Genomic DNA, 25,224 nt, shown 5'->3' with positions numbered 1-25,224 from the left:
GTCTCAGTGATACCGTGCTTTTAATATAAATGCCAGAAGTTAAGACCCACCTGCCTAACCCCTGAGTGCAACAATGCTGTCGCTAGCGTGTCCAGATGAAGTAAAGCGACGAGGCAAAAGATAAATATAATCGTCGTAGTAGTAGTAGAAAGATAAATCAATCACTTGAGTTACTGATACAGTGTTGCGGGAGCATACCAGTCAAGAAATGTCAACTTACAGCAAGTTATAGATGCAAAAATATTTAACTAGTTAATGGCTTTGAGTTTCTAGGTACGAAATCGATCCCAAGTTCCCAGCACTGCATCCAAGAACAAGAACACCATGGGTAATGAAAGTAAGTTGAAAAGTAGCACAATGTGTAGCACATGATTACGATGATTCCTGTTACTGTTTTTCGAGCGAGGAAATCCGGTGCCATAGTTGGCTGTGTGATTTCTATAATTTATATTATCTGGCCAAGTCCAAGAGAGTACAGGAAAGCAACATTTTCGAATGGATTTGCTAATGGGCCATCTCGAACCCCATATATGGGCCTCGATCAGGCCTGGGCTTTGTACTCGGTCGGATTTGGTCAGATCGTGGCTGAAACATGTGCTCTCGATTATTAACCTACGCAGTCCGCATGCGTTGTTCGATTAGGGTCCCTGCCCTCCATTCTCTCTCAGCTTCCTCTGTTGTTTGTGCTGAATAATTCAATCGAATTCTTGAAATGGAAAACGCTTTTCAGCAATTATTCAGCATTCGAAAAATTCTACTCCTGTGAGAAAGTGGAGTTGATAAATAATTATTACAATAAATCCTATTAAATTATTTAGGAGGGAAAGAATACAATTTGAAATATATAATGATTTCTCATAATATATAGAGATCCACGTGCATAAATTTGATTGCTCTTATGTATCTATTTCGATCAAATTTCACACAACTGTGTGATATTGTTGTAAGCTGTAACATATCCTGAAACACATCAAAATTGATATATTTAAAATAAATAAGTATAAAAGTATAATGCAGCTATAGCTCAAAAAAGAAGGAAAAAAGGTGTCTTAATATAGATAAATGCATAAAATAGGGCAGCATGTTGTTATCCGTCCACAAAAGGCGATACACAAAATGAAAAAAAAAAAAACAGAAGAAAGGGAAAACTCTTTAATCAATAAAGTAAAAACTATACTAACGATCTCTCAAATAAAAATTAAAAAAAGGGGGAAAAACAAAAGTCAAGTTGCAATTCTTATAACTGACAGAGCACTAAATAAATTATAATCCGACTTAACCTCAGAAAATCCAAAAGGATTATAACTTCCTGTACCGCCATCAACTACATTACGCACGGACCCAAACACGGCCTATCATTGACACCTCCTTACTTGAATCCGCCTCTCTCCCAGTCCCTCTCTAATATATATATATAATTCTTTTTATCTCCTCCTATATCCAACTTATCGAACGTTTTTTTCTCCTACTAATTTTTGTTGCATTTATTTACACATACAGAATTTTTTCTTTTTTGCTATTTTTGATTCTGCTGTTCTCAATTGATTTTCTGTTACTTCCCTCTCGCTTTCTCTATCTCTTCAATCGCTTTCTTTGTGTTAATCTATCGAAGGTTAGATTATTCTCTTAATTTACTGTTACTAAATTAGGGTTTTGTGGAATTCTAAATTTTGTTTTTCAAGCTTAATTTGATCCTAATACGTTTAATATAGGATGCTGAGTAGATGATGATGATGAATCAAGGAGTCAATGCGCAAACCATAGCTTCGGTGGACCCTAATTCACTTGAGGTAAGTTTCACAGATTTGTATTTTCTGGCATTAGCTTTAGTTTCTACTTAACGAAGTAATGTCCGACGTTGATTTGACTTTTTTTGTATTAAATTGATAAATATTACTGGCAAATTTTTGAGTTAATTTCTGAACCTATTTGATATGAATTATTGTTAATGGTGGACCAGAATAAATTATATTTATTCCAATGAATTAGGTCTGGCGTTACCATGTTGTTTAGAGGAAATTTAGTGTCAGTTGGGAGTTTTTGTTAATCTTTGTTTTTTAGTAGCACATTGGTAGAAGATCGAACAAAAGTTTACATGCGATCCTGATGTTGATATAATTGTGTGTATGGAAAGCTAGTTTAATTCAAAGTTCCAAACTGGTGTGTTTCGATGATTCTTGTAAAATTTGTGATTTATGACTACTTTGTCAGAGCATAATTTTTATTTGCTGCTGTTTTAGGGTCGATATGTTGTTGATGCGAACCAAGGGAAGACATCTTATATTCCCTCAGTAAATGGATCTGAAACTGCACCATGGACCACGCATAGAGTGGATAATCACTCCACAGAGAATGGAATCCTTTCAAATTCCAGTTATCACCATGATCAGCAAACACAGCAGCCTGCAAGAAATGCTCAAGATAGTTTGAACACGACATCCCTTTCTAGTTCATCGACTCAAGAAACAACAAATGTAGTACAAGATTACAGTAGTTATGCAGCATACAACCCTACAGATCCATATGGTTATGGAAGCACTGGATATGCAACAAGTTACTATAATAATGGTTATCAGCAGCAAACCAACCATCCATACTCTCAGCAACAACCAAACCATTCATACTCTCAGCAGCAGCAACCTAGCCATTCATACTCTCAGCAGCAACAACCTAGCCATTCTTACTCTCAGCAGCAGCAACCTAGCCATTCATACTCTCAGCAGCAACAACCTAGCCATTCTTACTCGTCGACTGTAGGAGCATATCAAAACACAGGTGCTCCTTATCAGCCTCTTTCCTCATTTCAGAATACAGGGTCTTATTCTGGGACAACAAGTTATTCAACCACTTACTACAATCCTGGTGATTATCAGACAGCTGGAGGTTACCCAAGCAGTGGATACAATAATCAGACTACCTTGTGGAATGATTCCAATTATGCAAATTATACATCTCAACAGTATTCAACCTATGCTCCAGACACAACAAGTGCTTATAGTTCCGGTACTGCAGCCTCGACATCAATGAACAACGAGCAGCACTACAAGCAATGGGCTGATTATTACAGCCAAACAGAAGTTATTTGTGCTCCTGGGACAGAACACCTGTCTGCTGCTAGCACATCTAACCAGGGAAGTGCTGTGTCTGGTGTGTATCCTACTTCCAGCACCCAGCCTCCCTCATCTTTCACCCCGACATCTCAGAGGACTGAATCTGCGTCTTCTGATTTGCCTTCTTTGCAGGTACATTATCTCAGAGCTAGCAAGAGAAAATTGCTACCATGAAGATATCTATGCATGTCCCTGTTCTTATTTTTCTCCTTACTCCTATCATTATTTCATGATCAGCTTTTTATTTGACTTTTTCTTTGCTTAAGCGTAATTACTTTTCTATTATTGAAATTGTGATCTGAGGTCCTGCCTGGTGGGTGTGGAGGGAGGGGGTCCTTGAGATAAGGGACCATGGACTAGATTGAAGAATATCAGGGTGGGGTTGGTATATAATTTCCTGGGTTTGATTTGATTAGAATCTGATATTTGAGTATTTAGGATGCTGTTGTTGCATGAGAATTGTTATCTTGTGGGTAAGGTCACATTTAACATCTGTTTGGTGATCTTGTGATCTATGCATACCCCATCCTTGGCACGATCAATTCATGTTATTTAAATTTGTCTATAAACCAATAGGAATGATTTTTCCACTTGAATATTTAAAGAAAGGCCTCCTGTAGGTTCTCAAATTACAGAGTGGGCTGGAAAAAAAGTTTTAAAGTGCTCAATTCAAACACAACTATTGCTTCCCTTGAAATGTAAAACGATACATGCATAATTAAGATTCTTCTGTTATAAGATGATGCATGTGATGTGGACTGGTGGACATGTTCTAGACATCTGTCTTTTCTCTCTCTCCGCAAATAATTGCAGCATGTTATCTTTTGATGTTTTTAAAGAAACTGGTGAAAAGAGAGCATGAAAGTTTTATGAAAGTGAAATTTGTCATTCTTGAGAAATGTTGGGGTTTTAAGGGATGCTGAATTGCGAGAGACTGGAGTTTTAAGGGATGCTGAACTGCAAGAGACTTGCGAAGTTTCATTATTCTTTGGTTTTTTACCCCTCAATTTAAAATATGTATTTTAAAATTATGTCCTGATTTGGTGTTAATTCAGAAGGCGTAGGAAAACATTTTTGTGACAGATTCTATCAGGTTTCTGTCATAACATGATACTGCAATTGTGATATTTTCAGGAACTGCAAATTTCACTTTCATAATACTTTCAAGCTCTCTCTTCATCAGTTTCTTTATATACATCAATAGTTAACATGCCACAATTATTTGAGAGAGAAAAAACAGATGTCTAGAAAATGTCCACCAGTCTAGACGCATCATATGCATCATCTTAAAACAGGAAAGACTTGTAGAGTTTTGTTACTCTATGGTGTTTTTTATTTACTTTTCTCAATTTAATATATGTATTTTAAAATTATGTCCAAAGTTGATGTTAATTCACAAGGCATGAGTATTAAAGGAAAAGGTATAGATTCTTTCAGGTTTCTGTCATAACATGATACTATGATTGTGATAAGGATTCATATCTGGTTTCTGGACTATAATCATATGCTTAATTGATTCTGATATTATTTCCTATCAATAATAGCATTAATGCTTTTAATTTGTCAATATGATGCATCTGCTAGAGATTACTTGTCCTGACATGTTACAGCTCTTGTTACTATATGGCTCGTTTCTATATATGTGTTCCTTCTCATTCTCGAGAATGTTTTAATGTTTGATCCCCAATTGCTTGTCTAGATTTGTGATTATAGTTCCAATATATATATGTGAGATCCTCATTTAACTTTGTTGGGGTTTGCAGCATATTTGACTATACGTGAGATCCTCATTTGATTTTATTGGGATTTACTATGTGGCTCATTTCTATATGTGTTCTAATTCTCGAAAATGTTTTAATGTTTGATCCTCAATTGCTTGTCCAGTTTTGTGATTATAGTTGCGATATATATGTGAGATCTTTGTTTGCCTTTGTTGGGGTTTGCAGCATATTACATGTATTAATTGTGTTGGATTAGTTAATCATTTCACAACAAAACCTTAGTTACTCAAGTTAATGTTGTCTTTTCTGGTTTTCTTGTCAGACCAGTGCAACTATCAGTAGTGCTCATGATGGCTGGAAACAAGGGGCTCCAAGTTTTCAAATTCACCATGCTAGTCCTACGCAACCACACTTTCAATATTCTCTTGATTCAAAAGCTTCATATGATAATTTTCAGGAACAACAACAGACTGCTCATCAAGGTCCTAATTCACAATTTCCTGCTGCTCATCAGGTGACCCAGAGTTATCAATCACCTCTGCCAAATGCTCCATCTTTAGATACTCGAAGGGTAAACATGATGCAGATTCCAACAAATCCTAGAATTGCTTCAAATTTAGCTTTGGGCTTATCAAAAACCGATAAGGATGGCTCTATGACCAATGCAGCAGCAAAACCTGCTTATATTAGTGTGTCGATGCCAAATCCAAACAACAAAGTGTTGTCCAATGACACAACTATTTCCATGCTTAAGGTGATATTGGTTTCTTATCGACTTGCCCTTCTAAAAGTTAATGTTTCCACACATAATTTTTCTTTGAGGTACCCACCAAAAAGTCTTTCAAAGTCTAAAGATGTTTTAATTTACTTATAAATCTCTAGTTCTTTCTGGCAGAACAATTTCAAATTATGACCCTGGTATTCTAGATGTTAGAAGATTTGCCAGATCCCTTTTGTTTTGATAGCATGTAACTTAGTGTAGAGGGTTTTACCAATTCTTTTGTTGTTTCTAAGCTAAAGACTTAGGTTATGTGAAAAGGTTGGGCTGTATTCATAGATGTGATGTTTAAAAAGAATCCTTGAATATCTATGCAAGCAGCATTGATGAGAAAGAAGTGATGGGTGGTTTTTGACCTGAAGTTGTAGATGAGTAGAGTTGATTGAAGAGGGGGTTGTGTGGTTGGAGTGGTATATGGCTAGATGCTTCTATACAGATAACAGAAAAATTCCTGCCTTAATTGCTCTAATCATTTTTTGTCTAGCATGGAGGAAGTATAGGACTTTTGAGGGAGAGAAGTTCCCTTTCTCTGTTTACATTCCATAGTCAGGCTAAATCTCTATGCTTTTGGTATAAAGCATGATATTTTGATGTTGTTCAAGGTTTATTTTTTTGTCTGTAGGTGGTGACAGATTTTTTTTTATTAATTGTTTTTTGGGGGGGTTAGGGGGGTGGACAATTTCCAACTTCTGGATTGTACCACATCGGTGTTCCTTAGACGAGGTTTTGCTTATCCCAAAAAAAAAAAGAAAAAAAGAGGAACTCTTACAGGAAGTTTTCTTTTTTCACAAATTGTCTTTTATCTTTCACTGTTTCATTAAAAATATCATCTGAATATTGTTTTTATGCAGCATTAATAACTTTCTTGCTTCTTGCAGCCTGGAATGTTCCCTAAGTCACTGTGTCGTTATGTTGAAAGGGCTTTCGATCTCTGTAAAGATGACACACAAAGGGTAGCTTGTCAGGCTATCATGAAGGAGGCAAGTTGCACAGTCTATAAGCTATTCTGGCATCATTTGTTGCCTTTAAAGTGTGCAACATCATATGCTCATTTTCCTTTTTTCGCTTTATTTTTTCCCCTTTGGCATGGTTTTAAGCTTGGAATTGATTATATGGCACTTATTATAACTTCTAGAATCCATTCGTTCTGACATGTAACAAATAGATTGTCAACATCCTGTTTAACATGGTCTAAATATATGTTATATGATGCATATGGGCAGCAACAAAGAAGTTATCATTCTTGATGCTAAAACTGTATCTTAGAATTGATATATTAAGATGAACTAGAGTGGCTACATCTTGTTGCAAGGTAGAAATTTGATAGAATTTTCATATTTTAGTGGGCTGCCTCATCTTCTATGATCTGCCCATGTCTTGGCTGATGAGTGTTGTGATAAGTGAGATAGTGGCAAGAGATTCAAAGAAATCACTGAAATCTAGTAAATATAAAGAACTCATAAGATTTTGGAATAGTGAAACTAAATGTAGATGCCTTTTCTTATCCATCTAAGACTGGTATGAAGTCTGATACACTATTTTGGGAGTCTCTGCAACTAACTCCCGAAGTCTTTAACTATTTCTGCCAATTACCTTGCATCTTTGTCAATTGTTTGTTCAGTTCAGTTTTGCTCTAATCATCCAAATTCAGAAAGGCGCCACAGGATTTGATCTCTGAGCTATTTGAGGCTATATCTGCTGAAAATTCTTTGTTACATCATGTTCTGTATGGTCTTCTTTCTTATTGAGATTTAGTAACATGGTGTTCCTGGAGTTTTTTAAATTGCCATGGTTTAACTTATGTTAATTTGTTCTGATTTTTGATAGCATGCGTATCAAGTTTTTTTCTCCTTTTTTTCCAGATCATCACGAAGGCAACTGCCAATGGTACACTTAACACTCTAGACTGGGATGCGGAGCCTCTTTTTGCAATACCAAATTCTGAGGCTGTCAATGTGGAGTATGTAACCTTTCAGCCGCTCTCTCCTCTTACTATCATGGCTTAAATAATTCCTGTAATCTAGCTTATATTTGACCTTTTAGCAATTATAGGTGGATATAAAATTTCTTTGAATCCAACAATAAACATTTGTTGAACTTTTATGGTTGCAGGAGTTCACAATATTCCACTCCTTTTTCTTCAGTACCGAAGTATAAAAGGAGTCCAAGCAGACGATCTAAAAGTAGGTGGGAGCCTTTACCAGAAGAGAAATCAGTAGACAAATCTGTTTCCACCAGTAATGATATTGTAAAATATGGTGGTTGGGACAGAAAGGTATATCTTGTTGCTCTCATCTTTTCTCCCTCCTCTCATTACGTATTAATTTCTTGGGAGTCATTGTTGGCTCCTGTATTTTGAGTTTGGAAGTGCTCTCTGCATCTTGTTTAGATCATTTATTAACCTGTTTAACTATACAGGCTCCTAGTGCGAATTCCGAGAGCAAGGAGAATGCTGTGAATAATGTGAAGTTTTCTTTATCAGAGCAGAAACTTCCAAGAAAAAATAATCAGAGGCCAGTTAAGAGGCAACATCTTGCTGATGGTTTGGATGCTGCTTATAACGATGCATCAAGTGACAGTGATAAGGAGCAAGGTTTAACTGCTTATTATTCTAGTGCAATATCAATTGCCAATACACCAGAGGAAAAAAAGAAACGTGAGAGTCGCTCTAAGAGATTTGAAAAGGGACAGGGATATCGAACTGAAGTTAATTATTTCAAACCGAAAAATGCTGGTGCTGGGAACTTTTACAGTCGGCGGGCGAGTGCATCGATGCTTAGCAACAGCTTTGATGACAGTGGAAGCAAAGCCGTTGAAGACATTGATTGGGATGCACTAACTGTCAAGGGTACCTGCCAAGAAATTGAGAAACGTTTTCTGCGCCTTACTTCTGCACCTGATCCCTCCACTGTAACTATCTAACATCTTAATGTCATTTTTATCCTTTTGCATCCATAAATGAACAAAAGTTGACTTTTTATTTTTTTTAGGTTGGAAGGAAAATAATGGAAAAGACAATAGATGAGGAAAATATTTTGATCTCTTTTTTTTGGAAGAGAGGACAATAGGAGGGATGAAAAGGGAGAAAATTTATTTTCCCTTGTTTGGTAAGAAGAAGAAAAGGAAGGGGATTTTTTTTTTTGGTGTTTTGGGTGGGAATGCTGCTGTTTACTTTTTTTTTTTTTCATAAGATGCTATTTTAAATTCAAAATCAAGGTTAAAATTAGAAATTTAATTTTGCTGCCATTTACTTCCCTTTTTTTTTAATGAGATGCTGTTTTAAGCTCAAAATCAAGGGTAAAATTGGAAATTTAATTTTGGTGTTTTGGGTGGATTACTTTGCTGCTGTTACTTTTTTTTGGCATGAGATGCTACTTCTCCCCGTCTTATTTCCTAATTGGAAGACTTCTCACATTTTTCCTTTCATTTATTTTCCTCACTTCCCAAGCAAAAGATGAGTTATACACAAATATATAATGTGATTTGTTTGGTCTGAATCTGTACTGCTTTGCAGGTGAGACCAGAAGAAGTGCTGGAAAAGGCTCTGCTTATGGTTCAGAATTCTCAAAAGAACTACCTTTATAAATGCGATCAATTAAAATCTATTCGTCAAGATCTAACTGTACAACGAATACAGAATCAGCTGACAGTTAAGGTGTGTGTGATACCTATTTTACCATGCGACATGAAAATTTCCTGTTCTTTTGTTTTGAGTCTATTTAGTTTTGTTTTTGTGTATATTCAGGTGTATGAAACACATGCTCGATTAGCACTGGAAGCAGGGGACTTGCCCGAGTATAATCAGGTTGGTGGGGCTATTAACATGACCATAAACCATGTTATTTTTCTCTAGTTCATTGTGTTGGCTGGACTTTAGTCAAATTCCTTTTGAAAATTTGTTGCATTGTTCATTCATACAGGTTTTTCTTCCTGAGACTAGAAGTGATTTTCCATTCACACATTCTTATTCTAAGCAATCAGTTGAACCATTTCCAATAAGACATTGCACCTGGCAGAACAGTCTGCGTGCTAATAACTGTGCTGATGCATTATATCTGAGGCCATAAAAATTCTGTAGCTGGAAAAATGATGTTTAGTCACATTAGTTGTGGCTGGATGATTTGAAAACTCGTAGGAAAATGGAGCCTTAAAGCTTTTATCTAGCATGCAGCTTTTTGTTGTATATGTTCTGTCATCATCAATGTAATGTACCATTGTGGACATATTCAGACTCCTTTGCCATAATTTATTCTCGGTTGCAAGTATTGTTTTGGAACTTCTACTCTGACATGGTATCCTTGTATTAGTGCTTTCTTTCTTGCCAGTGCATGTCAAGGTTCCTACATTGTAGAAGATTGTGCTTTATTGGAGTTTGAATCTGAAGTAATGTCTATTTCATTGCTTGAAATTCAAATTTCAAAAAACAGAAAGATATAAGAATCAATGAAGCAGTTGCCTCTCCAATACTGTGATAAATTATTTATAGAATATGATGATTGTGACTTATAATTTTTTGCTTTCTCTATTTTGTTTCAGTGTCAATCACAGTTGAAAACCCTCTATGCTGAAGGAATTGAAGGATGTCATATGGAGTTTGCAGCTTATAACTTACTGTGTGTTATATTGCACTCGAATAACAATAGAGATCTTGTTTCATCGATGTCAAGGTTGGTGACATTCACTCAATTAGAGTTTGGTTATGCTGATGCTCGATGTTGGACATTTGCTGAATTAGAGTTTGATTACACTGATGCTCTACATATTGAATTGTCTTTTTGTTGCATACTTTGGGTTTTTAATGTGTAAAGTGCATGCAAGGTTTAATTTTCACCTGGTGACTCCTAGGATAATCAGTGTAGATCAGTCTGCATTCATTTGTTACGATACAAAATGATTCTGCTACCATTTAACACTGCTGTTTTGATTTTCCAGATTAACCGAGGGAACAAAGAAGGATAAAGCTGTTAAACATGCTCTTGCAGTTCGTGCAGCTGTCACTTCAGGAAACTATGTAATGTTCTTCAGACTTTATAAGGAGGCGCCTAACTTGAACACTTGCCTTATGGGTGGGCATTAGAAACTCTCCTCTTTTTGAAATTTCACTTTGGCAATCCATTATTGACAAGAATGTTTTTCCTCTCACAGATCTCTATGTTGAAAAGATGCGGTACAAGGCTGTGAGTTGCATGTCCTGGTCATATCGCCCTACAATACCAGTTTCTTACATTTCACAGGTTTTGGGCTTCTCTAGTTCGAGTGATGGAAATGATGAGAAGGACTCAGACAGGTCAGGATTAGAGGAGTGTGTGGAATGGATGAAGGCCCACGGTGCTTGCCTTACCACAGATAACAATGGAGAGATGCAGCTTGATGCAAAGGTATCTTCAATTTCTCTGTAAATTTTCACAACATATAACAATTACTTTGTCCCTAAGTATTGCTATGGCACTGAGCCTTAGATGCTACTGGATTTCCATCCCTTGTCCAGTGGAAAAACTGTTAAATTCCAGGATTCCCTTGGGTTTAAGCAATGACATATTTCTACTCTGTCTGGGAGCCATTTGTAGGAATAGATTAGGTCTTGATCTGCATCAATGGAACCCTTCTGGATCAATGGAACCTATCTGGAACCCTGTTACATCACAGCATTGCAGACTGCTATTTTTTAGACTGTAATCTCACTAATCTTCAAGTAATATTATGAAATTTACCCTAAAAAAATAATCCTGTACATTCCCCTTTGCATGTTTTTTTTGTTTAGTTGTCTCTGGTTTGCAACTAAGTGAACCAAACACAATACAAGCTTAGAGTAATGTTTTGTATAACAAAATTTTTTAAACGAATTCAACAGATCATGCAAAATAAATGGCCAAAAAGTTGCATTAAGTTACCACCAATACCATTGCTTGCATTCGTGTTGAATTCATTAAGAATAATTCATTATACGAAGCATTACTCGCGAGCTTATGGATGCTTGTTTTATGTATTTTTGGTTTCATTATGACTCAATGTTGGGTCCTTGATGTGCAGGCTTCATCTTCCAGTCTATATATGCCAGAACCTGAAGATGCTGTGGCCCATGGAGACGCTAACCTGGCTGTTAATGATTTTCTGACACGGACATCCTTGTAGCCAAGGTGATTTATATTGATAACATAGTAAGAAAACCATGGAAAAACTTTTGCTGCCCTCAACAATATATTCGTACAGCCAGGAACGCGGGGTATTATCTGGGCCGAGGAGTTTAGTTCAAGCCTGTGGAGGTTGGCTGTAACATTAGAGAGGGTAGATCATAGGTGTATAGAGTTGGAACAGACGATGAAATTAGGGCGCACAAATTCCCCTTAGAAATGATTTGCCTAGGGTTGCTGAGTGCTCTGAGCTGGCACGATAACTTGTGACTAGATTGTTTGCTTTTTGTAACAATGATTCATTCTTTATTGGGGAAGAAAGACATGGCATGTTAAAAATACTCGAAGAGGAAGGAAATAAGAAACACGAGTTTTGTTGTGTGTTATATTAATGAAAGTTAATGATTTTTTGAGCATTAACATGCAATTGTTGTTTGATTTGCTGCTTCTGTGAGGTGAATTTTCTTATATTGCACAAGTTAGAGAGTGATGGAGTCAATCTCAGGTTTAGGGAAGGCCACTTCTACAGTTGAAAACCAACGTATTTGATTGTGGTAGCTTCGGTTTCTAGATATACTTTAAAATTGTGTTTTACTTTGAATGTATTAAATTAATGTTTTTTTATGTATTTTTTTTATAGTTTTGATGGGCTAATATTAAAAATAAAATATATTATTTTGATTTATTTTCAATTAAAACGGAATAAGAAAAACGTTTATGGGATGTGCGAAAATCCTTGCTGAAAACACAGTGAAAGACCACTAGAAGCATTAGGAAGATAATTTTACAAGGGAATCTTCAGGATGCATGCTGTGATGGAGGTTACTTGAATCTGATTGCCTGGTGGATGATTAAAAATTGTGTTTATGGCCCTATTCTTTGTTAATTGTCACTATTACTCGTAATAAAAACAATGAATCCAAAAGCACCTAAGAAATCTGTTCCTAGACTTCCTTACTCTAAGGTCCTAAAATATGCCAAATGTCTGTTAATCTTTCTGGCAGCATTCCTCCAGATCTTGCCAATATGTCTTTTCATTTGATGAACAGATGAAACAAATTTAACTGATAAAACAGACTAGGAAAGGTCCATCTGACTCATCCATAAATAAATGAACGGACGGGTAAACAAGCGTATTACCACAACCAACCTTAACAATGTCACAAATAAAAACCTAAATATGGCTCCAAAACAACAAACTTGTATTACAAAACAAGTGTTAAAACATTAATTTTTGTTTTTGTTTACAAATTACTCGTTGATTCAATCCTTACTAGGGGCGGATTCAGGCCAGATGCTAACTTTCTCTTTCTCGTACTTGACATACATAGCAGTAACCGCGGTTACAAAATAAACTTGAATCAACACAATTGCTGGTGTGTGATAGTTAATTACACTTTTACCCGTTGCAAGCTCCACTAATAACAAAGCTGATAACCCAAGAATCGCGATCCTCCCGTTTACCCGTTCACTGTACGGGCTAAACCCGAGTTCCACTTTTAACCCCCCAGAAACCGATTCTTTTAAAGGAACTGGAGGAAGGTACATTCGTGACCCAGACCCGGATGAGGATTTCCCTTTCTTAGCTTTCCGGAGCTCTGCTTTCTTGCCGGTCCCGCTTCGGTATCGGAGTCGAACCTGGGACAGGCGGCTCTCGAATGGATCATCAGATTCGGACCCGGTTTTGGAATCGGGTTCTTGGGTTGTGTCTGGTTTGTTGTCATCTGTGGTCGCACGGGTGGTGAAGGAGTGTTTGGGCACGTGGGATCTGATCGGGAATGCGGCGCGTGGGGAAGGGAAATGAGTCGCTGCTGCAGTTGTTGAGAGTTGCAGAGAGGGTGAAGATGGTAGTGTAGCCATTGTTAAATTTCTGGTGAAGTTGTTCTCTTTTAGTGCGTGTTATTTTGTTTGGATAAGGCACAAAAACTCTCCGCCTGTCAGTTTTTTCCTTCTTCTTTTTTGTGGCGGGAGTTGTTAGTTAGCGATTGGCACAGTGAGAGCTTCGTTTATTTTATTAATGGGTAGTTTTGTCATTGTAAAATTCTTTCATGTGAATGGGCCTACCACTCTCCCAAATGTATTTAAATGGACTTGCTAAAAAGTTCAATGTGATTGATATTGGGCTAATATCGGCCCTGTTTTAGATTTAAACTACAGATAGGATTTGGGCCCATGATAAATTTCTAACCCGGTCATAGCAGAGTGAGTGGGGGAATTATTAGGTACTCTTGGGGTAGTTTTCTTCCATTTAACTATCATGGACTCTCATTGTCATGTGAGTGAGAAAACATTATTTCATCTGTCGAGATGGGTATATTAAGCAAGGTGTCGAGCTATAGTTGGCATCTACATCAATAATATGGATGATCTTAGAGTTTGAAACAGTGGAAGAAATTTGTTATTGAACAATATTTATGAGCTATATCATTTCAGAAGTTATATGTAAAAGATAAATTGTCAGATAAACTTGGTATACCATGTTATTCATAGATTAGGCCAATAAATGTCAGATATATAGATAAACTTTTAGTGATCCCTGCCTAATGATATGAATTTTTTACATAATTTCATCTGCTTACTGTATTTATTGGTCTAACGTGGTAACACCGTCATGCTCTTAAGTATTTTAATTCAAGCTTCTTTCTTCTAAAATGTAGAATAGAATAACCCCATTGAAGCATCTTTTAAAAAAATCAAAAAAAAAAAATCAAGGAGATTAATTTTTTTTTAAATAAAATATTAAATAATAAAATTAAAAATAAATTAATATTATAAAAGAACTTAAAAAATCAAAGTCAACCTTTGAAATTCGTTACTCTAGTCATAAAAACCATGACTAGTACCATAAAAGGCAAACAAAAGAAAATGAAGCAAGATATCTAATAAAAAAATAATTAGGGATGAAATTGAAAAAAATATAAATAAATAAAAAATTCAAAACAAAATAAATAACAATGAAGAGAATGGAAAAAAAATTCAACATGGAAATAAATTCAAAATCAAATGCCAGGGACAAAATGGAAAACAAAATTCAACCATTAAAAGGAAAGAAATTAAAAAAATAAAAAAATAAATTTGATATATAATTAAATTAAACTAAGTGATTAGGGATGAAACTGATGTGAAAAAAAATCAAAAGAGATCAAATTTAAAATAAAACAATTAAAATGCTAGGGATGAACTCGGAAACAAAATCAATTGGTAAAAAATAATCAAAATAATAAAAGCTAAATTTCATATAATTTTCTTTAAAAAAAAAAAAACAAGATAAATCTCTCACAACATGTACTACATACAACAATACTGTTTTATATAACTTTTTAAAATATATCTTTGAAATGTTATCTGAAAAAATAAACTATAGTGGACATAATAGATTATCATCAAGAAGTAATAAGATATAGCTTAGAGTACCTTAAATAAAGCTCAAAATAATAAAAATAACAATTATAAATTAAAACTTTACTTGATGACCATGATAGATTAGGAAAACTAAAATCCTCGATTGAAAATAATTCTTGTCCACTCAGTTGGTTAACTTTCTTCAGTAATGCGCATGCCACCCTCAATAAAGCCTGTGATTTTAAATTTAAATAAGCTTAGTAAAGGATGTGCATGCATGAATTAAATTGGCCGAGGTTTAATATTCACCTTTTGATGTTAATTTACACCGATTTAAATATTTTGAATAAATCCATTGAATATGTCTTCGAGTTTTTTTTTATCTTTGATCCTGTAATTGCTTAAATTAAAATTTGCAATAAATCTTTCAATGTAGTTTTCATCGTATCATTGTAAATGAGAGGACACCGTTAGAATTTAGCAAAGAGAAAAAAAAAGATAGCTGGAGCCCAACCACTACCTCATCTCATACAACTGTTGCATAACCAGAAAAAGGATATCATCGCACTTCTAACATCATAATTGAAGGCCATGTTTCATTACCAGATACTGCCACACATGTTACCTTAATAATGTGATTTAGTCCATTTATTGACGCGTTCATCACACACTAACAACTTTTTCTCTTAAAGTTTTACATGATAAAAGATCAAAATACCCTTAGTCCTCTATATATATATATATATATATATATATATATATATATATATATATATAAGTTTTGTTTTTTTGGTTTCCGAAGATAGCTATGCAATTCAACTGTTTATTAAAGTAGGAATTGACTCCAAAACCTTCGAACCCAAGTTCTTTTTTATTTGCCAAAAATGTTATTTTAGCAATCCTCTTGTTAAAAAATGCAAAATTACTTCTTTGACCCTTATGAATTTGAAAATAACAAACGTATTCATTTGAAAATATCATAGTATCTCTAATTGCAATCTTCTTCTATTTTGTTTTAGAGAAGGACAAAATGAAAAAAAAAAAAAAAAATTAGACATCCTCGATAATTTTTCCCAAACCTTTTTATTTTTTTTATAATAATTTACGAGGTCCTATATATTTTAATTTTTCTGGGCTTAAAAGCAATCTATCAAAGTGATAAAAACCGAAGCCAGATCACATCTCTCGTGCAATTGTATTATTTTTTTATACGAACACATGCAGCAGAAAAAGAGGTGAGGTGCTTATATCCCACATCGACAAAGCAGAAGATAATGTTGAGAGCTGCATCTATAAAAAGCAATTGAAGCGACTATACAAAGCATACCTTTCTCGGCCTTTTGGCTAAGATCAAGTGTAGTATCTGTTCTTATCAGTTTAATATCTGATACGTGGGCCATAGGTCCACACGATATTAAATTAATTTTTTAAAGGGGAGGATCCACCGCAGTAGCTTGCTACTGGGATCTTCACGCGTCGCCCATGCGTTGCACTACTGCAAGGGCCAGGCGCACCCTCCAAATCAAGTTGAAGGGTTGCAATTGTTAAAGCAAATGTCCAAACGATATAAAGGTAGGTAGAAAGTAACATTGGCCACCTTGGTTGTGGAACTCCAAAAGACAAGAAATGAAACCAGTGTGAAGCGATCGCAATAGGAGGAGCAACTGAAAGCTAGACTGAAACTCCAATATAATCGCATTCTAATTCGGTTCCAGAATATCGGAGAAATCAAGTATTATATAATGATAAAAACAACAAACCAAACTCGGAAGAACAGCAAGAGTAGAGACAAGAAAGAGAACCAATGAACAATGGGGGTACGAATCCCACATCGCTCAAACAAGGAGCATTGAAAGCAGAACGTATAACGTCCAATTGAAGGCCCAATTTTCCACTCACATATATGGGCCTTAGGCCCATATGTAATCATGTTAATATTTTTAGGGGGTGCTCATCACGGTCGATTGCTAATGGGGTCCTTGAGCGTTGCCTCCGTTGCGCTATTGTCGTGGATCACACCTCCATTCATTGTTGAAACCTAGAAAATTCCAATCATTGTTGAAGCCCAGAATCAATTCATGCTGAATAACTGACAATTTTCTTATTTGATTATATCAGATAAGATTTTCTAATATTGTGAGGAATATTGAAAAAAATCAAATATTAGGATCGAGCTGAATATTGCTTAATTATCTCCAGGCTCGTGTTAATTTTGAATATGTAGATGCATGGCGTAATAGTATGCACGTCGGCAGACACTTGCTTATATATTTGTGTGGGGGGGAGTATTTAAATGATAAGAACTTGCAAATATATTAGTACCTAATTAATAATATAGGAATAATTAATTGAATACAATAACAATTTATAATATAGGTGCCCAAAAAACATAATTTAACTTTTATAAGTATTAGTATTAGAGAATAATATAAAACTATTTTGAATCTCATTTAATAATTTAAATTATTAAATTAAAATAATTATTTAATATATTATATATCGATCAAAACACAGCAGAGGTCATGAAAAATGAAAAATGACTTGAACCCGGATATAAATGTCACGACAGACCTTCCAGCCCAAAACGTAGCAGAGTTCATCAAAAAGTAAAACAAGAATCCTGGAAGACCTCTATCAAGCCCAACAGCCCAAAATGTGGTCACAGAGAGCGCGAATGACGGTAGTGAAACAAGCGCGTGAGCTATCACATACGATGATCTTCTGTATGTGTTATGAGCAGTTTCTCTCATGAAAATATTCCTTTCTTGGAGGAACACCGGAAGTGCATCACCACAGAGGAAGAAAGCAGTCGCCATGCCAAAAGAGATGAACCCTACCAAGTCTGGTTGTTAGAATTCGAGTAATGGGCTAATTTATTGCACTTGTGGTCTCCAAGCTGTGCAGAAGGATCCTCTAACATACATGTATGTTCGTTTGCCAACCAAAAGGGAATATCATGCTCACGGGCTCTTTGAACGTGCAAGGGAGTGTGCCTTTCCCTCTTCTTTGTGCAATTAAAATACTCTAAAAAAATAAATGCATGTATTTATTTGATGAACGGGGCAAAAGAGCTTTCTCTCCCAACCACTACAACTTCCTGCCGTGACCAGAAACGTGAAAATGGAGTGTCAAGAATTTTGCTATGGTGGTCAAGAAAGCTTCCATGTTCCTTAATAACAGCTGGCTGAAAGCTACGAGATGTGTGTTTCGGCTTAGTTTCTAAGTGGCATATCATAGATATTAATTTATGGACATCTAATGCTTATGTCGACAGCGTGAGATCATTTTTTTTTAAGGTTGATTTAAGCAAAGGAGACCATTCTAGCTCTTCTAATTTTCAAGTCTCCTTGGTTAATTATTTTTTATGAATGGCAAAAGTGTATAAAATGTTAAAAGACCCCATGTGCTGTAGTAAGTTGGGCTCGGGCTACGACGCCCGAGCCCACTCTTCTTAATATTCTTATTTTTTGGGCTTGGAACATCAAGTTTGAGATCAGAAAATACTCTCTCTCTTTTATTGGTTTATTTTGAGAGGTTTTTGAAATCTTATACATGGGAAATGAGAGTAAAGAGAACCCGGCGCCAGCATGCTCTTGCACTAACTTATTATCGAAGCTCGAAACTTTAATTACTCTTGTTGAATAATATAAATTGTACGTGGCATGCATGGTGGCAGGACCTTGCTTATATAGGTGCCAGATAATTATCTGCGTGTATATGACAATTAATATTTTCTCATCTATAACCCATCATTTAATTTTTCTAATAGGGATTTACAATACATGCTACAAGATATTACTTTCATATTAGTTGTATTTTGATATGATTTATTTGTTTGTAGATAATTTTCTTATCTTTAAATTATTTTACGAAAAGAAATTGTTGTGTGCGTGTGCTTCTATAGGATTATAGATTCATAGTGAAGTTCAGCACCAATTGGCAACCATATATATATATATATTCTTTCAGAGGGGTACTGTTTATGGTTTATCGGTACCTTACCCATAATGCCAAGGCACTCCTCTTGACGAGTCGGCCTTGTGAAAGCTTTCAATATTCCTTTGTTGGGTATACTACCTTATTTGTTGCTGAAAACATGATTAAAATTACTTTATACACAACTAACCCTGGGAAAAAATATAGATGAATGGAAGAGGAAACTGAAGTGGCAGCAAATGATTTTCTACTGTTCATACAAATAACACAGAGAGGCAAACTTGTAGTCCCCGAATTTCCTGCGATTGTTTGGGTCCCATGATTATTTTGTGTCAAAAGCGGAGGATTAGCTAGGCCACCAACCTAGAAAAAGGGCTCGGGAGAATCATGTTTATCGTCCCATGATTACAGTCAAACTGGCAAGCAACTCGGTTTCTTAGGTAACCGGCCGCCCTGAAAACCTTCAGGCTTCATCCATGTGAATAGGCATATAACTATGACACATCAAACATCCCATCTGAAATGAACGACTTGATCTGAGATAATCTGATCTTTTCTAATAATATACATAATAGTCTAAGTAGATGTTGGGATGTTGATCATAAACACGTTCTCAAGTTAAAAGATGAAATTAAAAAGAAAGGAGTTTGTGTAATATATCTAATGTAATTAAGGAAATGATAAAACCTACTTTAAGGCAACTTAATTAGTTTTAATTAAATCTCAAGCTATTACACTAATATAAATCCACACCCTCTTTTATATGTATTTCTTTAAGCAAGCCCCTTAATTTGAACCTTCACAGCTATGGCTCGGGGAACAAGTTCATACCATATATCACTAATCCTTGCCTGATGAAATTAAATACAAAACTTAAGAATTGGATTCTCAAGTCTTTAACAATCACACGCACACGTGTACTGCTAGTTAGGTTGTCTCTCCTCCTAACACTACCTTACCAGCACTAACTAAAATATATATAATAATATTTAACGATCACAAAAGACTTGTGGAAAGCAACAGCCATTCCCCCCTAGATTATGAAAACTGAATTAATGAATTGAATATAAGAGTAGTGTTTTTTTTTAATCTAAATGAGCATAATTGAACTATTATATGTAGCAGTTTTACACCAGAAGGCTCCAACGGTCAAGTAATTCAAACAGTACAAATTCAGGAAACAAACAAAAAAAAAAACCACATAAATATGATCCTCCCGCCAAACACGACCCTTGTACCCACCATCTAAACACTCCCCTCGGGCCTCATCACCTTCGCTTGTTCTTGCTTCCAAACAACAAAGATATGTAAAAGAGAATCCTAAACAGGAACCCCCACGCCACAGTGACCCACAGGCAATTCCACTTGCTCAAATCTGTAATCCCTTGTTGCTGCAATATGTCGGCCCCAGTAGTCAAGCATGTGGAGCTAGTGATCTTCGTTCCCAGTGTATTGCTCATTGATTCCAGCAGTTGAAGTTTCAGCGATGTGGATACTTCCCCAAGTGGACTTTGGTCGAAAATCTGAACACCCCTCACAAAACACTTGGCTGGATCTTGAAATTCATTTAGCAAAACAGCTTCGTACGGGTATTTCACCAGTGACAAGTAGTGAAACCATATCCAGTAGTCAGGGATTCGATCACGATTGATAAAGAACCCACTGAAAAGCAGGAAGTATGCCAAAATGGCCACAACTATGGTATAACCAAGCATGACATGAGGCACCACACCAGACAGAAATGTCACGAATGAACTTCCAGCCCAAAATGCAGCAAATATTATCAAAAAGTAAAACAAGAACCCTGAAAGACCACCATCTAGCCCAACAGCCCAAAACGTCGTCGCAGAAAATGCCAACGACAAGAAAATCAACGATGGTAAAACAACAAGCCCATGAGATAACACATAAGATGATCTTCTATAAGCATTATACGCAGTTTCTCTCATGAAAATATACCTTTCTTGAAGAAAAACTGGAAGAGCGTCAGCACAGGTGTAGAAAGTTGTCGACATGGCAAAAGCGATAAACCCTAATCGCTCTTGCACTCCTTTTGGTGAATCATCAAGCTGCCAAAACATTGTAGCTAAAATAAACCCAGTAACCATGACAGCACCCAATCGAATCCCGAACAATTCCGGCATTCTTCGTGAATTTAAGAACGACCTTTTCGACAACACTGCCATTTCTATCCAAACTGGATTTGCAAAAGTTGGCACCATTGAATTTGGACTTATAGCATCATTATTAGTAGCACCAGACACCAACTTCCCTTTAGAAATGGAAGCACTAATAGCTTCTTTAAGTGACAACCCACCCCGGTCCGGTTCACTCCCTCCTTTTCTTGAATGCTTCAGATCCTGCCATGATTTATTAAACTCCACCAAACTCCTAGTCCCTCCTGGTGACCCTTCAAGCTCTCTAATCAAATCCAAAGCAAACTCCGTCCGGTTCTCATTCTCTGGTATCGGATGCCCGAAGTCCGAGAAGTAAACCGGTAAATTCATCGGTGAGCCACTATAAACGGTTTGTCCACGCGACAAAAATATCAACCGGTCCAACAACCCAAGAATTCGATAACTTGGCTGGTGCACTGACATAATCACAATACTTCCGCTCTGTGCTATCCTTTGCAAAACTTTCACCACCATAAACGCACTTGTTGAATCCAAACCGGACGTGGGCTCATCAAGAAAAAGGATAATTGGATCGTGAATTATATCAATTCCAATTGAGACACGACGTCGTTCTCCTCCACTCACACCTCGATGGCCTTCATCACCAATAACGGTTTTTGCTGCGTTTTTAAGCCCTAACTGTTCAATCAGTGCTTGCACGCGCAGCCGCTTTTTCGATTTTGACAAACTCCTTGGCAACCGAAACTCCGCCGCGAACATTAGTGTTTCTTCCACTGTTAGCATTGGAAATAGCAAATCGTCTTGCATGACGTAAGCTGATATCACCTTCAACATTCTAGACCCCAAAACCTCGCCGTTTAGCGTCTTCGTGCCTTTCAAGCTTCCTTTCGCGATTCGATTCGCGAGCGCGTCAATGAGTGTCGATTTTCCGGACCCACTCGCGCCGAGTACAGCCAGAATCTCTCCATCACGTGCCTCGCCGGAGATATCATTCAGGAGAGTCTTGGTGGTGGTGAAGAGGCTTTCGCCTCCGACCGGATCGGTATCAGTGGCGGCGCCGAGGCGGTGGTTATTCCTGCTGGGGAGCATAGCTGGAAATTTAAATTTCCGGCGAACTTTGACGCTGTAAGTGAGTTTGTTGAAGGAGAGAACGAATGGAATCGATCGTGGAACCTCAAGATTCGTGCTTCCAAGCTCGAGGACTTGGTGCACCGGGGTGTCGCTTCCATCTCCGGTGGCTTCGCGGCTGACATCTCCGACGCGTTTTAGCATCTGACCCAGAGTCGGCGAAGCCGAAGAGGCGGATGAGGCGGATAATGGTGGCTGGAGGTGGTTATTATTAGTGAAGTCCATTGTGTAAAACGGTACCGTAAAAGAATCTCGACTTGGCGAGTAATTTTCTGCTACAACCCGGGACATTTTGATTCAGAAGCAAGAGAAGTGAATTTAAAGATGATCTTTAGAGAGGGTGAGGATAACGGTTAGATTGCATGCGGCCCTCCTGTTTAGAGGTAACGCCGGTTGAAGCAGGGGAAACGTGATTGTGGTTGTGGTTTCTAATGGAAGTGGCGGTGGATCGGTGGTGTTTGGTTGGGGGTTTTAGAAGGAAAGGAGGAGCAAAAAGAGAAGTTCTGGTTGTTTTTAGATGTGTCCCTGTTTTAGAGTTTTGTGATTTCTTCTATATATAATGATTTGATTGAATTGCAAAAGGAAAGTGCGTGGATAATTACAGCGTTAATTAAGTTTACAAGTTTAATTATGTTTTAGTGGTGTGATCATTTCACTGTGTGAAGAGGAGGGAGGTGGTGAGAGAAAGGTGACCTAAATCTCCTAATCTGTTGCCTATACGTCTTCTTTTCTTCGGGGGAATGGGACATGACACGTGGGTGATTGAGGTTGGTGAGAGTTGACATGTGGCAAAATGGGTTTCGTTGATGGTGTTTGTATTTAGGGTTTTATTGAAGTAGGTTGGGTGTTGATCTACTGTTTGCGTAAGCAGTGTTGTATTCCAAGTAAACAGGTAAGATTGTATGGTAACTTCTATCGCCTCCTCTGCAGTGCTATTATCTGAATCTGACTTCGCCTGTCTGGTTAGACCGAGAAACTAGCTAGTTAATTGCGACCCGATGCATCTGGTTGATGAAGAAACCTATTTCTATGGTGAGCCAGAAAATAACGAGTTGACTCGGCTGTTACATTGAAATATCGATTAATTAGGGGATTTGGTGATTGTTTGGACTACTGAATCAAACACTTTAATTTTATTTTATTTGCAAATTTAGTTTAATTAAAATATTAGAGAAAATATATATTCACGATTATTCAAAAGAAATACGTGGTACAGTAGCAGAATAAATATGAAATAAATAAATGAACTTTAATAAATTGGTGTTTGTGTGGCCTGCATGCAAATGATTTCATAAATTTTTACTTGAAATGTTTAGGTAATTAATTGTCTACACACGCACCATTAGGAATGGCAATATATACTCACGGATTGAATTTTATACTTTACTTATTCTTTTTCGAGTAAAAAATCTAGGTATTAATAAATTATTTATTGAGTTTCAGACATCAAATACTTATTAATTATTTATTAATTCAATAAAAAATAAAATAATACATATATATATAAATATATATTTATATGTTTATTAAATGATAAAATAATAAATATTATTCATATATATGTGTTCCATTACAATATATATTCAAAGTGTGTGTATTATATCATATTAAAAAAATCTAAATATTCTACAAATATATTTATATAATATAAATATATATTTCGGGTTTAGGTTTATGCTTCGGGTCTAGCTTGATAATATTCATACCCTAACTATTATCTATCAGGTATAAAAAATACTCATTTGTTTAGATTGATTGGGCATCCACCAGATTTGCATTAAATTGTCATTCTTACACAGAAGCCAAAAGGGTAATTGGGAGCCTAAATATGTATTTTATATTATGTAGTTTTGTGGTTATAATTTTTTAAAAAAATATATTTAATAAAATATCAATAGTTGTAGTTTTTTAAATATAGTTTTTAAAAGATATTTTTGTATTTAAAATAAACCTTCATAAATATAAAATAGATTATTTTAGTTTCTAAAAACATACATCCCCTCATAAGGCTGGTATTTGTGCTTGGATATCGATAACGTGTGAAAGTCGGTGCAAAAAATAAACTATTTAACTAATCAAATATTTTTTTTAATAATAAAAAAGAAAAAACAGAAGCTCCGATAGAACCAAACAATCTCTTATAATAAATGGCTAAGCACCATAAATATAATTAAGATGTGGAGCCGAACTTGTCAAAAGTTGGAAAATAACTTCGGGACGTATATTTCTTCACATGCATGTACGCTATCTCGTGCCCCCGCATTGATTCTATCTTTTCCAGAACCTCAGGCCTCGTCAAGCATGTCGAAGGCTGCAGGTTGCATGGTTTTCTGCTGCTCTCCACGTTCTGCAGCCTTCGAAACTGAAAATTACATCTTACCCTGTCATGAAACTTCAAATTACTTTCTTTGAATATATTAATAACTTTCGGACAGAGGACCCGTCAAGTACTGCCCAAATCTAAATTAGGTCCTCGATTTAAAACAATTCCCAATTAAAAAAACTTTCCTGTCTATTGAACATTATCTAATTAATTAACCCTTTTTTACAAAACGTTATGCCCTTAGAAACACTCAGGAAAAAAAAAAAAAAACGATGACATGTCTGTCTCGAGATGCGATTTCTTGTCATATTATAATGGTGATTTAATTGGGTAGTGATTGATGGATGGGGGTCCAATTAAAAATTTATTTTGTTTGAAGACCCAATTGAGAATCATGCAAATGTTTAGGGACGAATATATCCACTTTTCATTTTAAAATAAAAATCGCAGCGTTCATAACTCCACCAGTACTTGGCCTAGATGATGTGTTGCTGGTGTGAGACGGCTTCAGTACTGATAGCACTATTGCGTTCAAAATGTTAATTTTTTAAATTTTATTATTTTTATTTATTTAAAAAAATTAAATATAGAACATAGTAAGTTTATATAAGTTTTAA

At 36.0% G+C, this 25,224-nt stretch overlaps 3 protein-coding genes and 1 non-coding gene across 6 annotated transcripts; 2 read left to right on the top strand and 2 right to left on the bottom strand.

The window, feature by feature from the left end:
• Positions 1-1,163: 1,163 nt before the first annotated feature.
• LOC118059904 (SAC3 family protein A) lies at positions 1,164-12,160 on the top strand. Of its 3 annotated transcripts, XM_035072905.2 has the most exons (15): positions 1,195-1,612; positions 1,713-1,790; positions 2,241-3,242; positions 5,154-5,222; positions 5,346-5,585; positions 6,488-6,589; positions 7,472-7,569; positions 7,722-7,884; positions 8,028-8,519; positions 9,124-9,264; positions 9,355-9,414; positions 10,146-10,276; positions 10,542-10,675; positions 10,755-10,987; positions 11,640-12,160. In XM_035072905.2, the coding sequence occupies exons 2-15, from the start codon at positions 1,725-1,727 to the stop codon at positions 11,739-11,741; spliced, it is 3,033 nt and encodes a 1,010-aa protein (XP_034928796.1). In that variant the 5' UTR covers positions 1,195-1,612; positions 1,713-1,724; the 3' UTR covers positions 11,742-12,160. The 3 variants fall into 3 exon arrangements, with proteins under 3 accessions (XP_073267786.1, XP_034928796.1, XP_034928795.1); XM_035072904.2 differs by having other exon boundaries at positions 5,154-5,585; XM_073411685.1 differs by lacking the exons at positions 9,124-9,264; positions 9,355-9,414; positions 10,146-10,276; ... (1 more) ...; positions 10,755-10,987; positions 11,640-12,160 and adding an exon at positions 8,600-9,076 and having other exon boundaries at positions 1,164-1,612; positions 5,154-5,585.
• A 519-nt stretch (positions 12,161-12,679) lies between these two features.
• Positions 12,680-13,715, bottom strand: LOC118059905 (uncharacterized). Its single transcript, XM_035072906.2, has 2 exons — positions 13,015-13,715; positions 12,680-12,768 (listed from the first exon to the last, which is right to left on the bottom strand). Exons 1-2 carry the CDS (start codon positions 13,598-13,600, stop codon positions 12,695-12,697), a joined length of 660 nt encoding a protein of 219 aa, XP_034928797.2. The 5' UTR covers positions 13,601-13,715; the 3' UTR covers positions 12,680-12,694.
• Positions 13,716-16,405: 2,690 nt separating this feature from the next.
• LOC118060234 (U2 spliceosomal RNA) lies at positions 16,406-16,601 on the top strand. Its single transcript, XR_004689406.1, has one exon. It is a non-coding gene; the product is annotated as a U2 spliceosomal RNA (small nuclear RNA).
• A 3,148-nt stretch (positions 16,602-19,749) lies between these two features.
• LOC118059903 (ABC transporter G family member 6) lies at positions 19,750-22,830 on the bottom strand. Its single transcript, XM_035072903.1, has one exon. The coding sequence runs from the start codon at positions 22,573-22,575 to the stop codon at positions 20,287-20,289; it is 2,289 nt and encodes a 762-aa protein (XP_034928794.1). The 5' UTR covers positions 22,576-22,830; the 3' UTR covers positions 19,750-20,286.
• Positions 22,831-25,224: the final 2,394 nt, after the last annotated feature.

The sequence above is a fragment of the Populus alba genome, chromosome 10 (assembly GCF_005239225.2).
Source record: "Populus alba chromosome 10, ASM523922v2, whole genome shotgun sequence".
In the NCBI taxonomy this organism is placed as follows: Eukaryota; Viridiplantae; Streptophyta; class Magnoliopsida; order Malpighiales; family Salicaceae; genus Populus; species Populus alba.
This window is presented reverse-complemented; position numbering and strand designations above follow the sequence as displayed.

Excerpts from the sequence above, each read along its gene's own strand:
- LOC118059903 (XM_035072903.1), bottom strand. The coding sequence starts at position 22,575 with ATGTCCCGGGTTGTAGCAGAAAATTACTCGCCAAGTCGAGATTCTTTT.
- LOC118059905 (XM_035072906.2), bottom strand. The coding sequence starts at position 13,600 with ATGGCTACACTACCATCTTCACCCTCTCTGCAACTCTCAACAACTGCA. Across the intron at positions 12,769-13,014 it reads CTGGCCTGAATCCGCCCCTA|ATATTGGCAAGATCTGGAGG; the intron begins GTAAGGATTGAA and ends AAATGAAAAGAC.
- LOC118059904 (XM_035072904.2), top strand. The coding sequence starts at position 1,725 with ATGATGATGATGAATCAAGGAGTCAATGCGCAAACCATAGCTTCGGTG. Across the intron at positions 3,243-5,153 it reads CTGATTTGCCTTCTTTGCAG|ACCAGTGCAACTATCAGTAG; the intron begins GTACATTATCTC and ends TTTTCTTGTCAG. Across the intron at positions 9,415-10,145 it reads ACTTGCCCGAGTATAATCAG|TGTCAATCACAGTTGAAAAC; the intron begins GTTGGTGGGGCT and ends ATTTTGTTTCAG.